The sequence below is a fragment of the Caretta caretta genome, chromosome 1 (assembly GCF_965140235.1).
Source record: "Caretta caretta isolate rCarCar2 chromosome 1, rCarCar1.hap1, whole genome shotgun sequence".
NCBI lineage: Eukaryota > Metazoa > Chordata > Testudines > Cheloniidae > Caretta > Caretta caretta.
This window is the reverse complement of record NC_134206.1, coordinates 200937024-200960235: the sequence shown is the minus strand read 5'-3', so window position 1 is coordinate 200960235 and position 23212 is coordinate 200937024. Positions and strand designations below refer to the sequence as shown.

General features: G+C 45.3%; 1 protein-coding gene across 1 annotated transcript; it reads left to right on the top strand.

Moving 5' to 3' along the window:
- Nucleotides 1-838: 838 nt before the first annotated feature.
- On the top strand, nucleotides 839-23212 carry SLC19A2 (solute carrier family 19 member 2). Its single transcript, XM_048817385.2, has 6 exons — nucleotides 839-1138; nucleotides 6596-7204; nucleotides 15283-15505; nucleotides 18130-18322; nucleotides 19884-20025; nucleotides 20650-23212. Exons 1-6 carry the CDS (start codon nucleotides 959-961, stop codon nucleotides 20776-20778), a joined length of 1476 nt encoding a protein of 491 aa, XP_048673342.1. The 5' UTR covers nucleotides 839-958; the 3' UTR covers nucleotides 20779-23212.

Below are 23212 nucleotides of genomic sequence, written 5' to 3'. Positions count from 1 at the left end.
TACAAGCTGCTGTTGGTAATGTGCATGGGATACGTCATGGGGTAATGGGTCAGATGGAAGGTACGCAACATTGCCAGCTCTTGTGATTTTATTGTAAATATGTGACTCTTCTCAAAGCCCCAGCCTTGAAGTCATTTGACTATGTGAGAAGTTCAGCTTGTGCTATTTAAAAACAGCACATTTCTAGCACTTGTGGCTATGGAGGGGGGAAAAATGGAAAATATGACCTTCTTGAGGCTCAAACCACAGAGGACAAATAAAAACAACAACAGTATTTATTATGTTTAGGATCCCAGGACTTTTAAGTTAGGCTCAAGTTTTCTCAGGGCCTGACTCCTGAATGTTAACTACTTATGCTAAACAATCTGTTCACCTTGTATTCAGCTGTGACACTCTGAGGACCTTTCCCAGACCTGAAGAAGAGCTCTGTGTGTGTGTGTGGCTCAAACACTTGTGCCTCTCACCAACACAAATGGGGCCCATCACAGCTATTACTTCACCCGCCGTGCCGCTGCACCTGGCAATAAGGAGTAGTACAACAAGCGCGGAGCTGGGCGCATGTCTGTAGAGCCAGACGCTGGGTAGCCAAGGGCGGGATGCGAGCCCACGGTGACAGTCCCCTGCTGCCCTGAGAAGAGCCCAGCCACGTGCCGATCCCGTCCCCACATGCAGTTCACTCTCGGTCCCCTTCCCTTTCCTCCTCCCCCGCACCTTACGTTTCGCGTCACAGCATTCTGCCCGCTGTCATTGGCTGATCCCCGGGGGGCGGGGACGCCCTCTCCAATGGGAAGGCCGCTTGCGAGGCCGCTCTTCTCCTGGCTGGCTGGCCAGCGGGGGTAGGTTTGAGCGGCGGCGCCGGGCTAGAGGTGCCTTTGGCAGCGCGTGCGGGCGGATGGCGACTCCGCGGCGCGTGAGTCCCTTGGGGGCCCCGCGCTGAGTCGCGAGCCGGCCCCCGCGGATGGAAGCGCGGGCCGGGCTCCGGGCGCCGCCTGCTTCCGGGCGGGCTCCCCGGGGCCGCTGCTGGGTGCTGCCCACCGCGCTGCTCTGCCTCTACGGCTTCTTCGCCAGCCTGCGGCCCTCGGAGCCCTTCCTCACCCGCTACCTGCTGGGGCCGGACAAGAACCTCACCGAGACCCAGGTACCGGCCCGCCGGCGGCGCGGGGTGCTGGGGGGAGCGGCGGTGGTGTGCGACACTCTTCGCCCCATCTAGGGGTGTCCCGTCCCCGTCCCCCCCAACTGCGGATTAACGCAGAACTCCCGGAATTGTGTCTGCATCCCCCTTCCCTCTCTCCCCCGCAGAGCGCCCCCTCCGGGGGGAGAGAGGGGAGCTGTGCACAGCAGCCCCACCCCACGGCGACTGTCTGATGGCAGGCGGAATTGTCTGGGATTGTAGGGAGACAAAATGGCATCATCCCGGTGGAGTTTGCCCACTGCACCCCTTGCTGAAATGTGACTCCTTGTTAAGGTGTGTTTTTTTTGTTTGTTTTTTGAGCTAGGCTTCAGGGAGGCAGTGGTGCCTACCTATTAGCTTGGGGCAGCATGAGTCAGGACTTAAGCTCTGCCACTGATTGTGTGAACTTGGAAAAATCGCTTAAATTTATGCTCCCTCTTCCCTTTCTGTAAATTGGGGTAATAGGTTTTGTAAGGTGCTTGAGATCATCCTGTTAAGAGCACTGTATACACTCAACGTATCCTTGTTCTTCAGGACAGGGGAGGCAGGGGTTAGTGGTGTAAGCTTGCCCTATGTTACCTTTCTAACATGCCTCAACGTGAAGCTGGAGAGAGTATGGCTAGGTCTTTGCCACCGCCTCTCCCTCGGCCCCCCCGCCCCCCGTGTGTTTTCTAAGCAGTGAGATTGCTAAGTCATGTTAGCTATCTTACTGTAAATCCTAGTGGAGAGAAGGCACATGTCGTTTTTACCCTGATGTAGCCGAGGTAAGATCAAACCCAGGTGTGGGGTATAGTGTTCTCCTCCTCCTCCTAGCTACATTTTGTTAAAAACTACTTGTGCCTTGTCTCCAGTAGGATTTTTACAGCAATATAACTCACACGCGTTAGCTGTCTTGCTGTAAAATGTTTTTTTGTTTTTGTCAGTTGTAAGCATAACTACCCTCTCAGTACTAGATATAGGCTAAGTCTCTGACCTGCTCTTGGCTTGTCTGACAAAGGAAGAGCGTATGGGGGCATTTAAACATAAAAAAAAAATCTGAAGCATTGGGGATCTTCTTGTCAAGTAGATTTCAGTACAATGACTCTTGATCACAGCTGATTGAATTCAGACTGGTGATTTGGAGCAAAAATGTTGGTTTGTTTACACGCTCTCTTCCTTCCCATTGATAACTAGTTTTCTGGTGTTCCTCGCGTGTAAATGTCTGGGAAATACCAGGGAATTTAAAAATAATTTTGTCATGTGTTGAGAATGCAGTTTTCTGTGTATCTGAAACCATTCCCCTTCTTGAGAAATACCGTCGAATAGCACTAAATGCTTACTGATCACTCTTATTTAGCTCCGCAAAAACAAGCTAGACTCCAGATTAATATTTTTTACTTTAAAAAACAAAGCAACAAGAACATCAAATTTCTGTTTGGAATAGATTTGTACATGGTTTAGTGGCAGTGGCTCTCAAACTTTTTTACTGGTGACCCCTTTCACGTAGAAAGCCTCTGAGAGCAGACCCTCCCATAAATTAAAAACTCTTTATTAATATATTTAACACCATTATAAATGCTGAAGGCAAAGTGGGGTTTGGGGTGGAGGTTGACAGCTCGTGACCCCCCATGTAATAACCTCGCGACCCCTGGTTTAGGGGCAGCAGATGTTGATTGGCATGGCCTTGGACGTTGCTGCCTGCGTGCCTACAAGACGATGGAAATGCCAAAGAGGCAATATTTGGCCCCTGTAATGCAGACAGCATCCAGATTAAGATTATGTCTACACTGGCAATTAACTGATAAAAGTTTTATTGCTCAGAGGTATTGTCCCCCCCGTCCCCCCCTCGAAAGACACAAGTTTTGCTGTCGCAAGTGTCAGTGTGAACACCGCATTGTCAGCAGGAGCACTCTCCTGTCGACAATGCGAACACCGCTCGTTGGGGGTGGAAGTATTTTTGCCGACAAACAGCAGCTACACTGCCCGACTTTTAGCGACACAGCTAAAAGCTGTGTCGTGTAGACATCGCCTTAGAGCATCCTTGGGATCTGAGCTCTGCAGTTCAGAGGGGAGCGCGTATGCAGCAATGAATTGTATACGAAAGAGTGAAGGTGCTCCACTTGTGAGAGAACTCAACGGCTGGTCTGTTAAAAGGTGGCCAAGGCTATTTGCTTGAGGTAGGGAGGAAGGACAACAAAGAAGTCTGGCTGGAAGAGCTGATTGAGAAGTCTGTGGAGTTAATGGGAAGTTTTGGAGGAGGATCAGGGTGAAATAATAAGGTCTATCCAAGGTTACTGAAGACACTTCTCTCCCTCCTCCACACGCCTCAAAAAAATTCTGCCATCTCTGATTTGTAGGAAGTGCCTGTACTCCTGGTGGATTTTGGTTTTCTCTCAGGGGTGGGCAAACTTTTTGGACTGAGGGCCGCATCGGGTTCTGGAAATTGTATGGAGGGCTGGTTAGGGGAGGCTGTGCCTCCCCAAACAGGCAGGCATGGCCTGCCCCCTGACACCCCCCCCGGGACCCCTGCCCCATCCAAACACACCCCCATCCCGTGAACCCCTGCCCCTGACTGCCCCCGCTGCCCCATCTGACCCCCCCCAACTGCCCCATCCAACTGCCCCTTCTCCCTGTCCCTTGACTGCCCCCCCGCCACCCCATCCAACCCCCCCCTCCTTCCTGACTTCCTCTTCCCTCGGGACCTCTGCCCCCATTCAACCTTCCTGTTCCTCGCCCTCTGACCGCTCCGACCCCAATCCACACCCCTGACCCCTGCCCACGCGCCCCCCCCCTCCAACTCCCCTGCCCTCTATCCAACCCCCCTGCAGCTGGCCCCTTACTGCGCTGCCTGGAGCACTAGTGGCTGGCAGCGCTGGAGCCAGCTATGCCACTGCGCAGCACAGAGCACTGGGTCAGGTCAGGCTCTGCAGCCGTGCCGCCCAGAGCATTGTGCCGGCAGTGCAGTGAGCTGAGGCTGCGCAGGACGGGGAACAGCAGGGGAAGGGCCGGCGACTAGCCTCCCGGGCCAGGCGCTCAGGGGCTGGGCAGGAGGGTCCCACAGGCTCGATGTGGCCCGCAGGCCGTAGTTTGGCCACCTCTGTTTTATCTAATCTTGGTCCATGCCCCAGGATTGGCAGTGCCAGAGTACAAACTGAGAATAGCTGTTATTGGGAAGAAAATCTTCACAGGAGGACCTGCTCTCCCAAAACCTTAATGTCCATGGCCTAAAAATTAAACGTTTAAAGGGTCACTGTCACATAAGTCACGCTTCTGTCTGAAAATGTATGCACTATCATTCTAAATTACACTTAAGATTGCTATAAATTTTTACAGGGAAACATTGCAATGTAGGGCAGGAAGGAACCTGGAGAGGTAATCTAGTAGTTCGTCCCCCTATGCCAAAGGTGGTAATTTTTTGTCAAGGTCCAAATTTCTTGGTCAAAATATAGTCGAGGTCCAGACTCTAGAGAAAATAATACAAAAATAATAACAATAATGATAAATAAATAAGATGTTTGCAGTCCATTCAAAAGCTTCTGGCGATCTGAATTTGGCACACAGTCTGCCTATTAGCTACCCCTGCCCTACGCTTGGGCAGAAACAAGTATTCCTAGTTCATCCCTCTTTAACCTGTTCTTAAAAACCTCCAGTGACAGGGATTCCACAACTTTGTTGGTAATCTATTCGAGGTCAGTGACCCTTATTTGTGATCTGCTATATCCCCCAGATCCTTTCCTGCAGTTCTACTGCTTAGTTAGTTATTCTCCATTTTGTGTTTGCAACTGATTTTTTCCTTCCTAAGTGTAGTATGTGTCTTCATTGAATTTCATTTTGTTGATTTCAGACCAGTTCTCTAATTTGTCAAGGTTGTTTTGGATTCTAAACCTGGGCTCCAAAGTGTTCGCAACCCTTCCTGGCTTGGTGTCATCTGCAAATTTTATAAGGATACACTCCACTCCATCATCTAAGTCCTTAATTAAAATGTTGAATAGTAATGGCCCCCGGAGAGCCTCCGGTGGGACTCCACTAGATAAATCCTTCCCAGTTAGACTGTGAACCATTGATAACTACTCTTTTAGTACAGTCTTTTAACCAGTTATGCATGCACCTTATAGTAATTTCATCTAGACCACATTTCCCTGGTTTGCTTAGGAGAATGTCATAATGTATAACACAATATAGTTTGAGTGTTTGACAGCATTTGGTGTATAGTCAATTTCCTCTTTGTTGGTGTTTATAAAGATATTCCGAACAGGGAACCAGAAAAACCCCATACAAATAATCTTAAAAGGAATTTTGTAAAGGCTAACTTCAGGGCAGGCTTTTTAGCTGATGCACTGATCCGGAATCTGGATTTAAAAAAAAAAAAGTACATGTCAACTGTTTCATGTTGATAGTGTCCACTATAACGGGTAATGAATTTGCTACTGATTTAAAGTAAATGTCAGTTGGTGACATGGCAAAGTAGTAAGAGAAACAAAGTAGAGAAGCAACAGCTACTACTGTTTTTTCACTAACAAATGAGTGGTAAAGCATGATCACTTTTTGGTTAATTACATTAATAGTAATGTTCCTCTTCATTGGAGGAATGAACAAATGTACTAGTTGCAGGTTCAGATCTAAACTTGCCCTTAACTTAATTAGTGGCTAGGATACTGGACTATATTCTGGCATCCTGACCTCCTGGGTTCTGTTCCTGGTTCTGCCACCGATCTGTTATGTGACTTTGGACAAGTCAGTTTCCTCGGATGTAAAATGTATAATGATTTATAAATACGTTACAAATTTCAGAGTAGCAGCCGTGTTAGTCTGTATTCGCAAAAAGAAAAGGAGTACTTGTGGCACCTTAGAGACTAACCAATTTATTTGACCATAAGCTTTCGTGAGCTACAGCTCACTTCCTATGCGTCCGATGAAGTGAGCTGTAGCTCACAAAAGCTTATGCTCAAATAAATTGGTTAATCTCTGAGGTGCCACTAGTACTCCTTTTCTTTTTGCAAATACATTACAAAGTAACTTACCCACTTTTGTAAAGTACTGTGTGATCTACACCTGGAAAGCCTTATGCAAGTAGTTAAGCATCTATATAGTAGTCTGGTGTTCTGGTAAACAGCTGTTACAATAATTTTCTTCCACTAGTGAAATGCATTTGTAAAGCACTCTGTGAATTCTGGGGATGGAATGACATGTATAAATTTAAGATTTTTATTTTAAGTATCCAAACTCAAGTCTACTGTTACCTCTAGCTCCCTGTACAGCACTAACTAGAGGTAGAAGGGAGGGATGTTGCATTTTGTTCAGTATTTTGTTGGCATTGCTGGGAAACGATTTTACTAGCTGTTTCTTAAATGTCTGTGTTTAGTAATCCTTTTTTCTTTGAACTTTCAAATACACAAAGTTTACTTTCCCAGGTGATTGGTTAATGGCTTGCTTTTCTTCATACAGGTTTTCAATGAAATTTATCCAGTATGGACCTACTCATATTTGGTGTTGCTGTTTCCTGTATTCCTTGCAACAGACTATCTCAGGTACAAACCTGTAATCCTTCTCCAGGGACTGAGCCTTATAGTGACATGGTTCATGCTGCTCTACGCCCAAGGATTGCTAGCTATTCAGTTTCTCGAGTTCTTCTATGGATTGGTGACTGCTACAGAGATTGCCTATTATTCTTACATCTATAGCATTGTGGACTTGAACTTGTACCAGAAAGTCACCAGCTACTGTCGAAGTGCCACCCTGGTGGGTTACACTGTGGGTTCCATCTGTGGACAGGTTCTGGTATCGGTTGCCAGTTGGTCCCTGTTCAGCTTGAACGTCATCTCCCTGACCTCTGTGTCTGTGGCTTTTGCCACAGCCTGGTTTCTGCCAATGCCACAGAAAAGTCTTTTCTTTCACCTCGTCTTGAGAAGCCAGGTCAGTAGGGAGATGAAAGTTCTAGATTGTAAAAATGGAGCTGTCATCCAAGATGATGCTGCCTTAAAAAGGGTCCCTGGGTGGGAAGACATTGAATCGAAAGTTCCCTTAAATGTAGAAGAGCATTCTGCAGAGCCACAGGTAAGCTATGCTGTTGTCTTCCACTTCCTTGGAACATGTCACTATCATGGCCACCTTGTATATGTAGTGAACTGTGTGTCTCAATTACCTGACAGCAAAAGGTATCCCTCTCCACCCCCTCACCTACGTGTGGCACAGAAAAGTGCTTTCCTGTCTTCCTTTTGATCACACAGTATTGTAGTGCAGTGGTTTTCAAACTTTTTTTTCTGGGGACCCAAATGAAGAAAATTGATGCCTGTGACCCAGTGGAGCTGGGGATGATGGGTGTGGGAGGGGCTCAGGGCTGGGGCAGAGGGTTGGGGTGCAGGGGTGAGGCCAGGAATGAGGGGTTCAGGATGTGGGAGCGGGATCTGGGCTGGGGCAGGGGGTTGGAGTGTGGGAGGCACCATGGAGTGTGCTGCACCCCAGAAGCAGACATCAGCAGGTCTGGCTCCTAGGCGGAGACATACAAGCAGCTCTTGCCTGCAGGCACCACCACCCCAGCTCCCATTGTCCGGCTCCTGGCCAATGGGAGTGTGGAGCCAGTGTCTGGGGTGGGGGCTGCGCGCAGAGCCCCCCCCCCCGCCTAGAAGCTGGACCTGCTTCTGGGGTGCAGCATGGTGTTGGAGCAGATAGGCACTAGCTTGCCTTAGCTGGGCAGCATCACCAACGGGACTTTTAATGTCCCAGTTGGCAGTGCTGACCGGAGCTGCTAGGGTCCCTGGGTGCTGAGCAAGGCGACCCAGTGCCTTACATGCTGTGACCCAGTACTGGGTTGCGACCCGAACATTGAAAAACACATGTCGTGCATTATTCCTGCAGGTACCTGGTCACTTTATTTAAAATTCTCTAGTGCTTTATATTATGAAAGAGGAAATTCATAAATTCCCATTCAGTTATTTAAGAAATGAAACACTTTTGTGGGGAGGTAGTGAGAACCTTATGGGTGCCCAAAGTGCAGTTAATACACCCCATGGCATCACAATATGCAGCTTGCCTCTGCCACCTCAATAACCGGGTGAGGGAAAAAAAACTGAGGAACTACAGAGTTTTATTGCAGGTGAACTTGCTAATCATTTAATCTGGCCAGGAAGATACTGAATCAGTACAAGAATTCAGGGTTGTGTGCACTAAGTTCTGACGCAAGCCTGTGGGAGTATTTTAAATTTGTCCAGTTGCCTAGTTCTATAATTAACTTATTACCACTTGGCATATGTGGTTGCTGTAACTGGACTGCAACAAACTTAGTCCTATTTTTTGATCCTGGAAGTATCTTAGAGTACCTTTTGTACTAACTTAGCTGAAATTCTTTATAATGAGTGACAGTAAATCACAGCAGACACTTGTGTGTATACACTGTGGTGCAGGTATAAGATCAGTAAGTGACAAAGGACTCATGGATTAAAAAAGTCCTTCAGGAGGGACTTGAAATGAGATGGAGAGTCAGCTTGATGAAAAGATGTTAGGAGCTACAGAGGAGAAAGCTCTTGCATTGTTGTTGGTGATATTTGTATCACATTCCGAGGGACAATCCAGACCAGTGAGGGGATTCAATCTTGGGTCGCTTACCGCTTGCTCTTCAATCTTGGGTCGCTCACAATCAGCCTGCCAGCATGCAGATCACACCCTGAGTGAAGTGAGCTGTAGTTCACGAAAGCTTATGCTCAAATAAATTGGTTAGTCTCTAAGGTGCCACAAGTACTCCTTTTCTTTCTATATAGTCACTACCCTGGTTCAGCACTTCTGACCCCAGGAGCCTGTCTGCAACACTGCAGTCACACGCTTGCTTCCAGCAGCCTTCATTGTTACTTGCAGGTTGACCCCAACACGCTCCCAGTCCCAAATTTCCCCCCAAAATATGTTCTTCACTGCCCAGCCCTCTCCTGGACACTCCAGATATTATAGATCTGTTGCCCATGTAAGGGGTTAATGTACAACAGTTTGCTACTTGGGGTTACCAAACAATTCAGTTTAAACACAATCCTAGATTAGTTGTACTTAAACGTTCTATTCTTTAATTTAAAAGTGATTTTGAGTACAAATATTAGGCATTGAAGTCAGAAATGGTTACAAGAGACATAAAGATAAAATGCTTTTTGGGAACGAAAACTTAACTAGCTAGACTTGGCTCAAGGTAAAATCCTTATTGCCTGTTGCCAGCAACAGGGCTAACCAAATTCTCAGGTCAGAATCCCTCCCAAAAGTCCAAGTTCCTTTGTTGTCTTAGGTAAAAAAAAAAAAGAGAGATCCCCGAGTGTGTATTTGCCTCTCACTTTTATAGTCCAGTCCCCCTTTGAAGTAGATTCTTCTGAGGATTAACCCTCAAAGTAAAGTTTATTCAAACAGTAAATACGGCTATGTGGAGTCTGGGGGTGAAGGTGCCCCCATCCTCTTTCTTCTCCCTTGTGTATGCTGAAATGCAGATTTGCACTGTCTCTGTGTATATGTAAATGGAGGTAAACACATTCCGTTTAGAACAGACCTGTTTAACCACTGCTTTCTAGTTGGGACTGCATGGGTTTGAACATGTGCTACCAACATCATATGGGGAATTCGTAACTTTACATATAATGTCGCTACGTACACTTTACCATGATATTATTGATCAGTGAGTTTTTAGTTTTCAAGTGATACCTCAAAAGGCATATTTTGTACAAAAATTATTACACTAGTGTGTAGGGTGTGAATACAAGGGTCTGTCTGGTCAAAACTTTTATCAGGAGGAGGCTGATGCTGAATTTGAGGGGAGTATGGAGAGACCAGGCCCATAAGATGGGTTAGCGTAAGTCCATGGAGAGTTTTAATAAAAATAAATCAATCTCTAGCTGGATCCTGAAGTGAACGGAGAGTCAGTGAAGTTAAGGTTGGGGCAAAATTCAAAGTACTACAAGCACACACGAGAATTTGGACTGTATCACTCTTGCATATGCTGGAAAGCTGAGACATGAGAAGTGCCTGCAATAGGGAGTTGCAAGGTAAGATAAAATCCTGCATGAGAATTTCAGCAGAGCTAGAGCCAATATGACTATATAATGTGTCAGTCTCCCCAGTCAGGCTTCTTTTCAAATATTATCCCGAGCAATGAGTGGAAGGAGGGCAACAATGTTGGGCTTCATTTTAGCCAGAAGGGTTTATCCTTTCATAGGCTACTGCTGAGAATTAAACCTATTGACATTCCAGGGAATTAATCTTACCCAATCTAACAGTTTTGCAAAGCCCCTTTACTGACAGAACTAAAGGAACTGCTGAGCATAGATGAAGGGAAGTCTTTCTTTTATTTTGCTGCTTTTAGTGGGATGGGTTGGGGGAGTTCCATGATCACTCAGGTATATGTAATGGACTGTTGAACAAGTGATCTTAATCAAAAGGCTTCCTCCTCTCTGACCTTCAGCCTGAGGATTTGTTCAGTCACTCCCACCGGTATCTGGACTATTTGTCCACAGTGGCATCAGCAATCTTTGTCAGTTTCACTGACCATTTCATCTAGTAATAGCTGTAAACACCTTCAGAATTCTTCTACTTGGGAGGAAAGGATATGTTGAGGCAGTCGATCGTGAGCTACATGAGGCAAGGTTCCTGTCTTCCATTGCAGCATACTCCATAGGCCGAAAGCACTTAGTTTAAAAACAAAACAAACAAACCTGATCTCTTTTTCAGTAAACCCCTAAATCATAAATGAAACAGAATGACATGTGTTTATTACTATGTCCTATAATACAAGACCAAGGAGGCCTTGATGGAGAATCTAAAATAAAGGGAATGCTTTCTGAGATCAACTACAGCCATCTATGGAGTTAAATTACACCAGGCTTAAATACTGAGGCTCCATTATTATTATTTTTTAAAACCAACGTAGAGCTGAATCACATTGCTCTATAATAATTTTGCATGTTAAGATAATGACTGTTGAACCTCACGTGCATAACCTGATGGGAAGAATTTTCTCTCTCCACGTGCAGCATTGCACAATTAAAAAAAAGTTTAGGGGATCCTGCCTTCTGAAGCATCCAATATCTACCACTATGGACCTGAAGAATAAGTGGCTGCTTCCTACACCTAAATCCATGCTCTACCTGAAATCCTCTGCTCAGATCAAGAATAGAAACAGCATTCACTGTTTTGTGCTATGTGTCCTCAAACTGGTTGTATTTTGTTATCAGAAAATTGCATTTGTTTGTACCCACCCAGAGAACAAGGATCTAGGCAGTTGAACTTACTGCAACTGGCAGAGCACCAACAAATGATTCCACAAGGAGTGTCTGATAGCTACTAGAGCTGAGAAAAAACTAGAGCAGTGGTCTCCAACCTTTTTAAGCACAAGATCATTTTTTGAATTTAAGTGCAACCCAGGATCTACCTCAAAGAAAATGTAGAAATAACAGTAATCACACACACCCAAACACCCTTGTCCTGCTCCTTCTCTGAAGTCCCGCCCCACTCACTCCACCCCCCACCTCCGTTGCTCACTCTCCCCCACCTTCCCTCACTTTTACCAGGCTGGGACAGGGGGTTGGGAGGGCGTGCGGGCTCTGGGCTGGGGCCGACGGGTTTAGAATGTGGGAGGGGCTCCAGGCTGAGGTTGGGTTGCAGAAGCGGGTTCAAGGTGCAGGCTCTCGGAGGGAGTTTGGGTGCAGGAGGGCTCTTGGCTGTGGCAGGAGATTGGGGTGCAGGAGGGGATGTGGGGTGCTGGCTCTGGGAGGGGGCTCAGGGCTCTGGCAGCAGGTTGGGGTGCAAGGTGGAGGCTCTGGGAGGGGGCTGGGGCAGAGGTTTGGGGTGCAGACTCTGGGATGGGGTGCAGAGGGGTCTCAAGGCTGGGGCCGGGGGTTGGGGTGCAGGCTCTGGCTGGGTGCTGCTTACCTCAGGTGGCGGTGGCACAGTGGGACTAAGGCAGACTCCCCGCCTGCCCTGGCCCCGTGCCGCTCCTGGAAGCGGCTGGCATGTCTGGCAGCAGCTCCTGGTGTGTGTGGGGGGGGGGGGGGAGGTGGCTCCACACACAACCCCTGTCCACAGGCACTGCCCCTGCAGGTCCCACTGGCTGCGGTTCCATGTTCCGCCCCCGAGAGTGTCTGTGCAGGAGAAGAGGAAGTCCCTTCCCTCCCCAGCCCGACTGGGGCTCTGCTAGCAGCACAGAGGAAATCAGACCCATCTCTGGGAACCTCTCCCAGCTCTGAAGGCAGCATAGCCATGGAGCTTTCTGCAGCTTCAGGAGGTGCCCAGTGATGGGTCTAATCTCCCTTTGAGAGCAGTCATGCAAGGGAAGAGGAAGTGCTGTTCCTGCTCAGCCCTGCTGGGGCTAGCAGCTGGACCCTGATGCACAGTCGGAGCCCTGCCCCTCCTTCTCCCCTACAATAGGTAGATTTCACAGTGGAGATCTGATTTAATGGTTTGTGACACGTTTTTCACAGCCTTGAATTTAGTAGGGCCCTAGCTATGAATGAACTATGGGCAAGTCACTTTATTTCTGTGTGGCTCAGTTCTCCACCACTTAACCGAACCATAATGTCCACTTGTAAATGCTCTGTGATCCTTGGATGACAGGTGTTATTTACTGTCCTATTATTGCATGAATGAAACCAAGCATGCCAGTTGCCACTCACATTGTAGTACTGGAGGATCAGGAGAGTGGCTGGAAGGGCTGGTAGTCTGTAAGTCTCTTAGAGACTAACAAATTTATTTGAGCATAAGCTTTTGTGAGCTACAGCTCACTTCATCGGATGCATTCAGTGGAAAATACAGTGGGGAGTTTTATATACATAGAGAACATGAAACAATGGGTGTTACCATACACACTGTAACCAGAGTGATCACTTAAAGTGAGCTATTACCAGCAGGAGAGCAGGGGGGTGAGGGGGGGATGGGACCCTTTTGTAGTGATAATCAAGGTGGGCCATTTCCAGCAGTTGACAAGAACGTCTGAGGAAGGGGGGCGGGGGGGAATAAACAAGGGGAAATAGTTTTACTTTGTGTAATGACCCATCCACTCCCAGTCTCTATTCAAGCCTAAGTTAATTGTATCCAGTTTGCAACTTAATTCCAATTCAGCTGTGTATAAATCTGAATGCATCTGATGAAGTGAGCTGTAGCTCACAAAAGCTTATGCTCAAATAAATTTATTAGTCTCTAAGGTGCCACAAGTACTCCTTTTCTGTTTGCAAATACAGACTAACACGGCTGCTACTCTGAAACCTGTAATTCTCTTTTCTTCAGTGGCTCTGATTCATGTGAATCTGAGAACCCTGGCCTGGTCATTCCTGAAAGATGAGAGAAGCTGGTCATTACTGAGCAGCTACTTTCTCCTTATACAGTAAACATTAAGCTGGCATCGGTGAAGTATTTTTTGCATCAGGAAAGCTAACATCCCCCTCCTACACCTAGTCTCATTCACATTCAGCATACCATGATTCAGGGAGGAGGGTTGTCCACAGTAGAATATGGTTATCTTTTAAAAAAAAAAAAAAAAACCAACCCTCAGCTCAAATTACATATAAATTACATGAAAATAACATTATTTATTTAGGTTGCAGAGTCTAGCACTCAAAAGTAGGGAAATGCCAGTTTTATGATTGCCTGGGCAACCTTAATTTGGCCCTCTTGTGTGCATTATGATCATGTCTAATTGCATGATCATATACTGGTTCTCCCCCCCGCCCCCGCCCCACAGGACCCCTGCTTCATTCAGTGTACAGAATGGTTGTATAAGAGGGTAAAATTAAGATTGCACAGACCGCCAGAAAAATGGTATCTCCTAACTTTCAGGGGCTTGACTTCTCAACCTTAACATTCTCAACATTTTTTTTTAATAAATGTAACTTGATATAAAGTCTCCAGTTGCTAATAGGAATCACAGTAGAACTGGGTTTTGAGGACTGATTTGAAGGACGGGACAGGAGCTTCACAAACTAGTTCAGGAAGGGCATTCCATGCATAAGGGGCTGCTGGTGTCCATTGTAGGGGGTTTGGGGAGGAGAAATCCTAATGGTGCTGATATGACCCTTAATGGTTTTGGGAAGAACCCTGCAGTGTCTTGGTACAAGATGAATTACTCTGTACAACTCCTGCATACTGTTAATTTCATTTGGCATGAGGAGTTACTAGATCTGCTACTGAACCAAGTAGTCTGAAATCTAGCATCTCTATTACAAAGCAAGCTAGTACTAATTTTCTCTGGTGCTGTTCACATAAAGCAGTAGGGAATATAATTCCACATTAGATACTAAAGTAACCAGCCTCTCTGATGGATAATTAACTTCTGCTCTTTCCACCCAAGGTAAACACTTCCAAAAATCTCTCCCTGGAACTTCTCTATCCAACCTTATTCCAGGTGAGCTGTATGAGAAGAGACTGTAAGTTTCTTTTTCTTCATGCAGTCCAGCAATTGTGGTTGCAAAAAACTTCTGCTCTGCAGCTCCTGTGTTTGTTGAAACAACCTTCTTCTATCTTTGCTCCATAGACTCTCCATCACTGTTCAGATCTCCTCCAAACAACATATCTCTGATTGTCTGAGCCTTTTGACCTATGTAATTATATTGCATCTCTTGATAAATGGGGTATGAAGCTATGTAATAGGACCACTAATTTGAATAATTGTAATCTCTGAAAACTGGTTTTGTGGGAAACTTCCAAATACCTGCTTGGGAAAACTTCCGTGGTTGCTCTCAAACTCTTACTACTTGGTCTCTGGCTCAAATCCAGGTCAGATTGGCAATGACTGGAAGCTGTTATTTGATGGCTCTGTGGCCTGTGTGAAATAAGTTGGTGGCCTCTGTCCAGTTCCTAACGAATAGGGTAGGGAGCGGAAAATCAGTCTCTCCTCCACTACAACTAGCAGTAAATTGGCCCTTAGAGCACAGAGGCCAAGGTTTACATAGACCATGGAGAATGAACTATTTTTTCACCCGTGCAGGGTTAGGGTGGGAAAACGTGTCGCTGGTGGGGACAGCCTGGTGGGGATACTTTGTTGCCTACTCTGTGACAGACTGAGTTGTGGTGTATCCAGGGCTATTGCTCTGCAACTTCCTGCCAGTGGTAAGTGCATCTGTGGAGTAAGGTGAATCATTCGGAAATGGGATGATTTTTTATTTTTTTTTAAATCTGTGCAGGAGCAGAAAGTGGATATCTCAAAGGTGCTCAAAGAGCTATGGCGGGACTTCCTGCACTGCTATTCCTCCCGGCCTATGCTCTGCTGGTCTGTGTGGTGGGCATTCTCAACTTGTGGCTACTTCCAGGTAATAAACTACACGCAAGGCTTGTGGGAAATGGTGCTGCCTTCTCAGAGCTTCGAGATCTATAATGGTGGCGTGGAGGCAGTTTCTACGTTACTAGGTAAGCTACCTACTAAACTCCAGTTTCAATGGGTGCATGTCACAAGGCATCTAAACACTATACCAAACCACAGAACTAGCACGTTATGTCCTTCAAACTCAGTATTGCCAAAACAGGTCTGATGTTGCATTGCTTCCTAGCATGTACAGGTGAGAGAATGACACTGAATCAAATTTTCATTGGGTGAGTTTCATGTGTAATGTCTAAGGGTGACTCAGCTGCACTGTGCTGATTTTGTAATCCAGGAGGTAGGTATTGAAATGTGGAAATACCTGGTCTTTCTACCTGTGATGTGCAGTGTTACAGGACCCTCCCAAAGCAGTTGCAGCTCTGGAATGCTTAACAAAACTCTCCAGATGTATGACAGACTCCCTATGTATAGTTAGGTGTTAACATGACTGCCAGTTTAAATGCAGTTGAGGATCTATGACTTTATTGCTCAAACAGACTGAGCCACTACCGTTTTTAGTTGGAAGTATTGGAAGAAACCTGTGAGCCTCAAAGTAGTCTGCCTTGTAACCTCAGTTGCCAAAGGCCTTGCTTGACTGAAAGGGTCAGGTAAGGCATAAGTGAAAATTCTTTTGTGTAATAGAAGTGTACTGGACATTCTTTGTCACAGCTGTGGGGATACTTTTAATACTGCTCTAACGTGTTCACTCAGAGGAGCACTAAATGATACTGCATTAGGCTCCATAGCTGTGTATCACCCTCCTAGCCTAGTTGGGGAAACTGAGGCAATGAATATTAATGAGTTTGTATTCCTTCCCTTCCCCAGAGGTGCTGAGCACTTGCCTGAGGTTCAGTGGGAACAGGTTGTTCAGCACCTCTGAGGACTAGAATCATAGAATATCAGGGTTGGAAGGGACCTCAGGAGGTCATCTAGTCCAACCCCTGCCCAAAATGGCCCCCTCGAGGATTGAACTCACAACCCTGGGTTTAGCAGAGCAATGCTCAAACCATTGAGCTATCCCTCCCCCCTAGATCATGAGAGGCTTGACCCCGTACAGATCATCACTTTCTAGGCACAGAACCCAGCAGGTTAATTCCCACCTCTCTGCCTTTGACCATTTGACCACCTGCCTCCATAGTGCTCGGCCAAGTTTAAATAAGTAACAGAACAAACCTGACTGCTAGAGTACAATACCTCCTGATGATGGGATCAGAATAGCTCACTCAGGTCTGAGCTGGAAAACTGTATGAGAACGAGTGAATCAGCTACAGTCTGGGGCACCAGGGTTGCTTTCTTGCAGAGCTAGGGTGGGATTTTCTAAAGCACTTGGTACTGGCTTGACTCTTATTCCCATTGAAGTCTAGTAGGAGTTTACCACAGACTTCAGGTAGAGATGAGTTAGTCCAAAGATGAGTACTGTTGAGAATCCTACTCTCTTGATTTTAATATGGGTTTTGACACAGTCCCACATGGCATTTTCATAAGCAAACTAGGGAAAATGTGGTCTAGATGAAATTGTTGTAGGGTGGGTGTACAGCTGGTTGAAAGACCATACTCAAAGTAATTATCAATGGTTCACTGCCAAACTGAGAGGATATCCCATGGGGGCCAGTCCTGTGTTTTGGTACTAGTCAATATTTTCATTAATGACTTGGAGAGTGTGCTTATAAAATTTGCAGATGGCACCAAACAGAGAGATTGCTAGCACTCCGGGGGACAGGATTAGAATTCAAAATGACCTTGACAAATTGGGGAACTGGTCTGAAATCAACAAGATGAAATTTAGTAAAGACAAATACTTCACTTAGGAAGGAAAAATCTCAAATGCACAACTACAAAATTAAGGATTACTGACCAAGTGGTCATACTGCTGAAAAGATCCTGGAGGTGATAGTGGATCACAAATGGAGTCAATTATGTGATGCAATTGTGAAAAAAATCCTTAATATTCTGTGGTGTATTAACAGGAGTGTTGAATGTAAGACATGGAAGGTAATTGTCCGGCTCTACTCAACACTGGTGAGGCCTCAGCTGAGATACTGCATTTGGTTCTAGGCACCATACTTCAGGAAAGATGTGGACAAACTAGAAAGAGTCAAGAGAAGAGCAACAAAAAATGATAGAAGGTTTAGAAAACCTGATCTATGAGGAAAGGTTAAATAAACTAGGCACATTTAGTCTTGAGAAGCTGACGGGGAGCCTGATAAGACTTCAAATATATTAGGAGCTGTTATAAAGAGGACAACGATCAGTTGTTCTCCATGTCCATTGAAGATAGGACAAGAAGTAATAGGCCTAGTCTGCAGCCAGGGAGATTTAGGTTAGATATTAGGAAAAACTTTCTAACTCCAAGGGTAGTTAAGCTCTGGAATAGGCTTCCAAGGGAGGTTGTGGAATCCCCATCATTGGAAGTTTTTAGGAACTGGTTAGACAAACACCTGTCAGGGATGCCTCAGGCAGGGGGTTAGACTTGATGGTCTCTCGAGGTTCTTTACAGCCCTACAATTTCTGATTTTTTATTTTATTTTTTTTAATATGTGCACAGTAGGGGAGCTCCCCTCATGCACATCTCATATATTTAGACATTGGTTTCTCTTAATCTAAAACACAGAAGGCTTAAGCTGAATGTCTGAGCAACTATTAAGTTGTATTTTGTTTTCCTTTCTACTTATAGGAGCTGTTGCTGTATTTGCTGTGGGTTACGTAAAAGTATCCTGGGCTATCTGGGGTGAGGTGGCATTGGCCCTGTTCTCCCTCATCATTGCTGCTGCTGTATATGTTATGGACACTGTTCGTAACATCTGGGTGTGTTACGTCTCATATGTAATCTTCAGAATTGTCTATATGCTGCTCATCACGATAGCAACGTAGGTATTTTAATTAAAAAAAAAAACAAAACTTGACAAGACTAGCTGTCTGTCTCAAAACTGGCTTAATGCTTTGCATGTAGGCCGTGCCTTTTGCGCAAGGATCTTAAGTTCTTTACATTTGAGCTTTGACAATTTGCTTGCAGTTCAGTGGCAGACCTTGGGGTTAGAACAGAGGTTTTGTGATACTAAAGTCGTTGTTTATAAATACTGGGTAGTGCTGCCTGTCAGTGAAATGTCTTTCCATACACATTGTTTGAGTGAAGCCACAGGGAGGGGAAGAGGGGCAAGTAGTAATACATGGTCAAAGTTTAAACATACAAGAAGGAAAATGAGAGGAGATAATGTCACCTGTGGAGTGGAATGCAGAAACTTTTTAATCAAATGCTACAGCACAGGTTAGCTAGGAAGCGAAGGAAAGATTTAAGAATTTTATTAAGATGATAAAATAAAAAGAAAACAGTATGGAGTTTAAGCGTAGAAATTTCTGGTTATCAGGGAATAATGTACAGATTATCAAGGGGTGTGAAGTTCGGTTTGGATCAGATGGTGTAAGGAATACATAACCTGCAATATCCCCAACTGGGGGTAATAGGTTAGCGGGTCAAAGTACAGACATTGAGATATGAGGGTATGTTGTTCATATAATGGCTATGTTCAGGTGTGGAGTACGAGTGGATATGAGGATGGATTTACCCTCATTTGGTGAGATTTAATGTTCAGTGAGTTTATGGTTCCGGTTCATATGGTCCAATGGAAAAAGTTCTCGGTCCCACTGTAAACTGCAGAGGGAGTTTTCTTCAGTAGGACAAATTGGAATCTAGCCAAGACAACCAATAACAAGTCTCCTCCTTAAAGGAGGAGGGTGTGAGTCAGCGCAAAGGTGCCCCCTTCTGGCCTAGCATGGCATGGGCCCAGCTCAGTGGGGCTGTCAGTCTTTCTGGTGCCCAGGAATCTGAATACCCTCTTTGTTCTCAGGTACCACAGGGGGTTGGTCCTTTCATCCCTGGGCAGCTCTTTAGACGTTTGCTGACAGGAGCTCTTTTCTCCAGCCTGCTTACTCCTCTGATAGCCCCTGCTTCCCAGCCCTTGTATCCCCCCCAGCTGCTGTGAGACTGCCAGTCAGCAGTGGTTGGCAGTGCCTGTATTAACCCTTAAGTTGCTGGGCCAGCGTGGAGTACATACACCCCATGTTAATGGGTCTTTTGCATCTCTTCTGAAAGATGGCCCCTTCCAATGGCACAGTGCCATGCAGGTACCAGGAGAGGGTATTTCAGTACTGACTCAGATAAAGAGTGCAACTTACTGAACTTCTGAAACTCTTTTCTGCAGCAGTTGGGGTTTCCCTGTGACAGTTTCCCCAGTGTTAGCCCACTGTGACCCTGCTTAGCTTGTGAGATGTGATAAGATCACACTGCCAGATGATGGAAATATATAGCCAGTTTATGAATTAACTTTTCAACCTACATAGCCTGCTTACCTAAATATTGTTTTACCCTGAAAGATTCCTTCTTCCCTTTTCCTCCTGTATTCACATTTCTCCCTTTGTCTTTCTGCTTAGGTTCCAAATTGCTACTAATCTAAGCATGGAGCGGTATGCTCTGGTGTTTGGTATCAATACTTTCATTGCCTTGGCTCTGCAGACTTTGCTTACCTTGATTGTTGTTGACTCCAGTGGTCTTGGGCTAAACATATTCACACAGGTAAGATCACTGCTTTATCTTTACTAACTGGAGAAGAAGGAAGGGATGTAAATCAGGATGTGGAGCCTCTCTCCTGCCTCTGTCATCTGTTTGTGATTCTGGTCCAGGTTGTTGCTGTTCAGAGGGTGTAAGAAAAAGAAAGTGTGTCAGTTCTGTTGCTGTCCATGTTACAAAACCACAACCACACTTAGCACCAGCTGACTACCTTGTTAATTTTCTCTGAGTAGTCAAGGTTGGAGGCTGAGCTCCCATCTCACCCCACTGGGACAGGGTTTGAGGCACAGGTGTATGGGAGAACTGGGCTGCCACTATTCGTTAGATATGTTCCTGTAGCCCTGTGCAAGTGAAGCTCCTGGTTAGTTCAGTGAGAGGTTTTCCTGTGCGCACGCTGTGGCATTGGTCCCTTTTAGGTAAGCAGCCTTAGAGACTAAACTCCATTTGTCTGGAGTCTTTCCCCAGTTCTGATGAAAGTAATGATAACTCCAGATACTGAATTAGGTGCATCATGCTTCATTCACCAATCCTAATTTAAAAAAAAAAAAGGAATATTTTACCTTTCATATAGGATGGAGAGGAGTGGGTTTGCTAGCCTTTAACTTACCAGTTTTCTCTCCCACTCTGCAGTTCATGATCTACGCTAGTTACTTTGCAGCCATATCGCTGGTGTTCTTGGTGAGTGGCATACACAGTGTTATGAAGAATTACAGAAGACAGGAAGAGATGCCAAGCAGATCTACTGCAAGCACTCCTTAGTGCAGCGAATGAGGACATATTCAGCTGTGATGTGTGAAAATGAAGTATTTATTAGTGTCTTTGCCACTTGTTTTCCAAGGCAGCCATCTGAAGTGTAATTTATACTATGTTAGTAGCACACATCAGAGGGAAAATTATTTTATTAGATCTTACATAAGTAAGAATGGCCATTCCTTCTCAAATGCCTTTTTTATTGTTCAGTTTCATGTGTATGGAGGTGCACTGGGGTATCACAAGTTTGCTCAAGAGGTGAAAGGCTAGTGAAACCTGGGGCTCTCAAGATCATCAGTGCAAATAAGGCTTTGGGTGTATAAATGCTCCCTCCATCCACTTGTCAGTGTTTGAGCACGAAAAGCCTGCTGCAGGTCAGTTGTGAGGTTCGTTAGCAGAGCTGTGTGTGGGATCCAGGGCTGGAATAGCAGGGGCCATGCTATAAGTCAGAATTGAGGTGCATTGGTGGAGCTGTGTTGTATCTGGCATTGTGCCTTACCCATGCTGTTAGACGCACACATCTGAGTACTGAATATATTTTAAATTTGAGGTTTGTATGTCTGCACATTTCTTCATATCACTTGTACTATTTCTACCTGGTCTACCATCCCATCTGTCAGAGTATCAGACATAGCTTTCCTTGGTTCTCTCCCTTGAAAGCTAAAATGTGTTCTGGATTAGCCTTCTGACACCGGTGAGTTGGCTGTTGGCAAATACATCTTGTTTTGGGAAAGTCCATGCTGCTGCTTGCGTCAAAAGGACTGTAATGCTGGAGAGAACCAAATAGGCTATCTATTTGTCCAGAATACTGGTCTGTGGGATCATGGATGTCATTTAGGACTCTTGACTCCTGTGATGCAAAGGCCACTGACCCTGAATGCTCCAGTGTGGGTTTGTGTAGTAGGCTACACTAGTACTGGGAATGAAGTTGACTGACTGCGTTACTGCAGTTTTTTTCATCTAAATACTCATTTCTTTGGCATTTTTTTTTTTTTTTTTAACATTTGGTGACATCCTATTTTGATCAGATCTGTCCATTCGTAAACCCTTCCCCCTTTCTAACTGAACACGAAAACTCAATGCATCCTAAAACCTGCCTTTGTTTTGCAGTCTGGACAACTTGGGACTCGCCTGAGTAATTTGGAAAAGGAAGCACACAGCAGTGCAATTTTTTGTATCTAAATTGGCTCTTTGGGGAGGGCCAGTTGCTATGCTGTATGCTTCTTATCAAGTTGTGTCTTCCATGTTTACTCCTTTTTTTTTTATTTTTTTAAACACAACTGAGGTTTCACAGGTATCCTTGGGTGGGAGAACTTTTTTTTCTGCTGAGAACTGAGAATTGGTCCATAGGGGGGTGTTGGGAGGAGAGAGAGTTCCATAAGAGAATGCTTTTCTTACAAAGTGAGCCACAGAATCGAGTGTGTATGCTCATTATTCTCCTACTGTCCAGGACCTGATCCAACTCAAACCTGAGATGGCTTACGGAGCCCAACAAGTATAGTTGGACCTGAGTCAAAATCCCAGGATCTGGACTTCCCCAAACTTCCTGATTTTGAAATCTGGTTTCTTAATGTTTCCTGGGACCATTTTTGCTGACCTCTATTTGTATGTAACTTAGCTGCCTTATCCTGAAAAAGAAACTCGAAAGGAACATTTAAAAGTTGTTTTTTTGTTTTTGTTTTTTAAGGAAACTTCTCAAGCAGTGTTATAGGGTAGGTTTTAGGCAAGGAGAAATTGTGATTAAACATAATTTGATAACTGTTCTTGGAAAACAGATGGCCATTTCACATGCAGCCCCTTGTGATATAATCTCAGCCTGTTTGCAGATGATACAGGAGCATGGGGATGAATAACCAAAAAAGGAAGCTGAACCTCTAGCTGTGGCTCCCAGGTTGGGAGATGGGAGAGAAGACGTGGTCAGGGATAAGGGGGCCGAAGCTGGGGATGGGGCTGGAGCAATGCTGGGAGTGGAGGGGCTGGGTGGTGCTCCCTCCCCACCCCTGTGGGAGCTGGCCTGGGTCCTATCGCGCCTTCTCCCCGAGCGTTTGCCCCACAGGTTCAGGACCTCTGTTCTAGAGTGATGTTACTAATGGATTGTGGCAAGATCAAAATGTCTGTTGTACAAAAGTTATCGCCATGTCTGTTTTAAATATATGGTCACTTTATGCTATATTTATTTAGGCCAATGAATGTAGGTATCTTAACCTGGAAGTCCGTTTCAGGTTCTTATGATTATTACTGTGGTATCTGAATGCTGCAGTGATGGAGTACTATAAGAATCTAGATGGAGGAGACTATTTTGTTGTGGAGGGAGTAATGTTTGTAGAAGCAAAGGTACATACATATGAAATATTGCAAACAAGACATCATGCATAAGACCTTTTTATTTGGTTTTGTTCTGATATTACAGCAAGTTTTATCAAATAAAGTATTTTACAACATA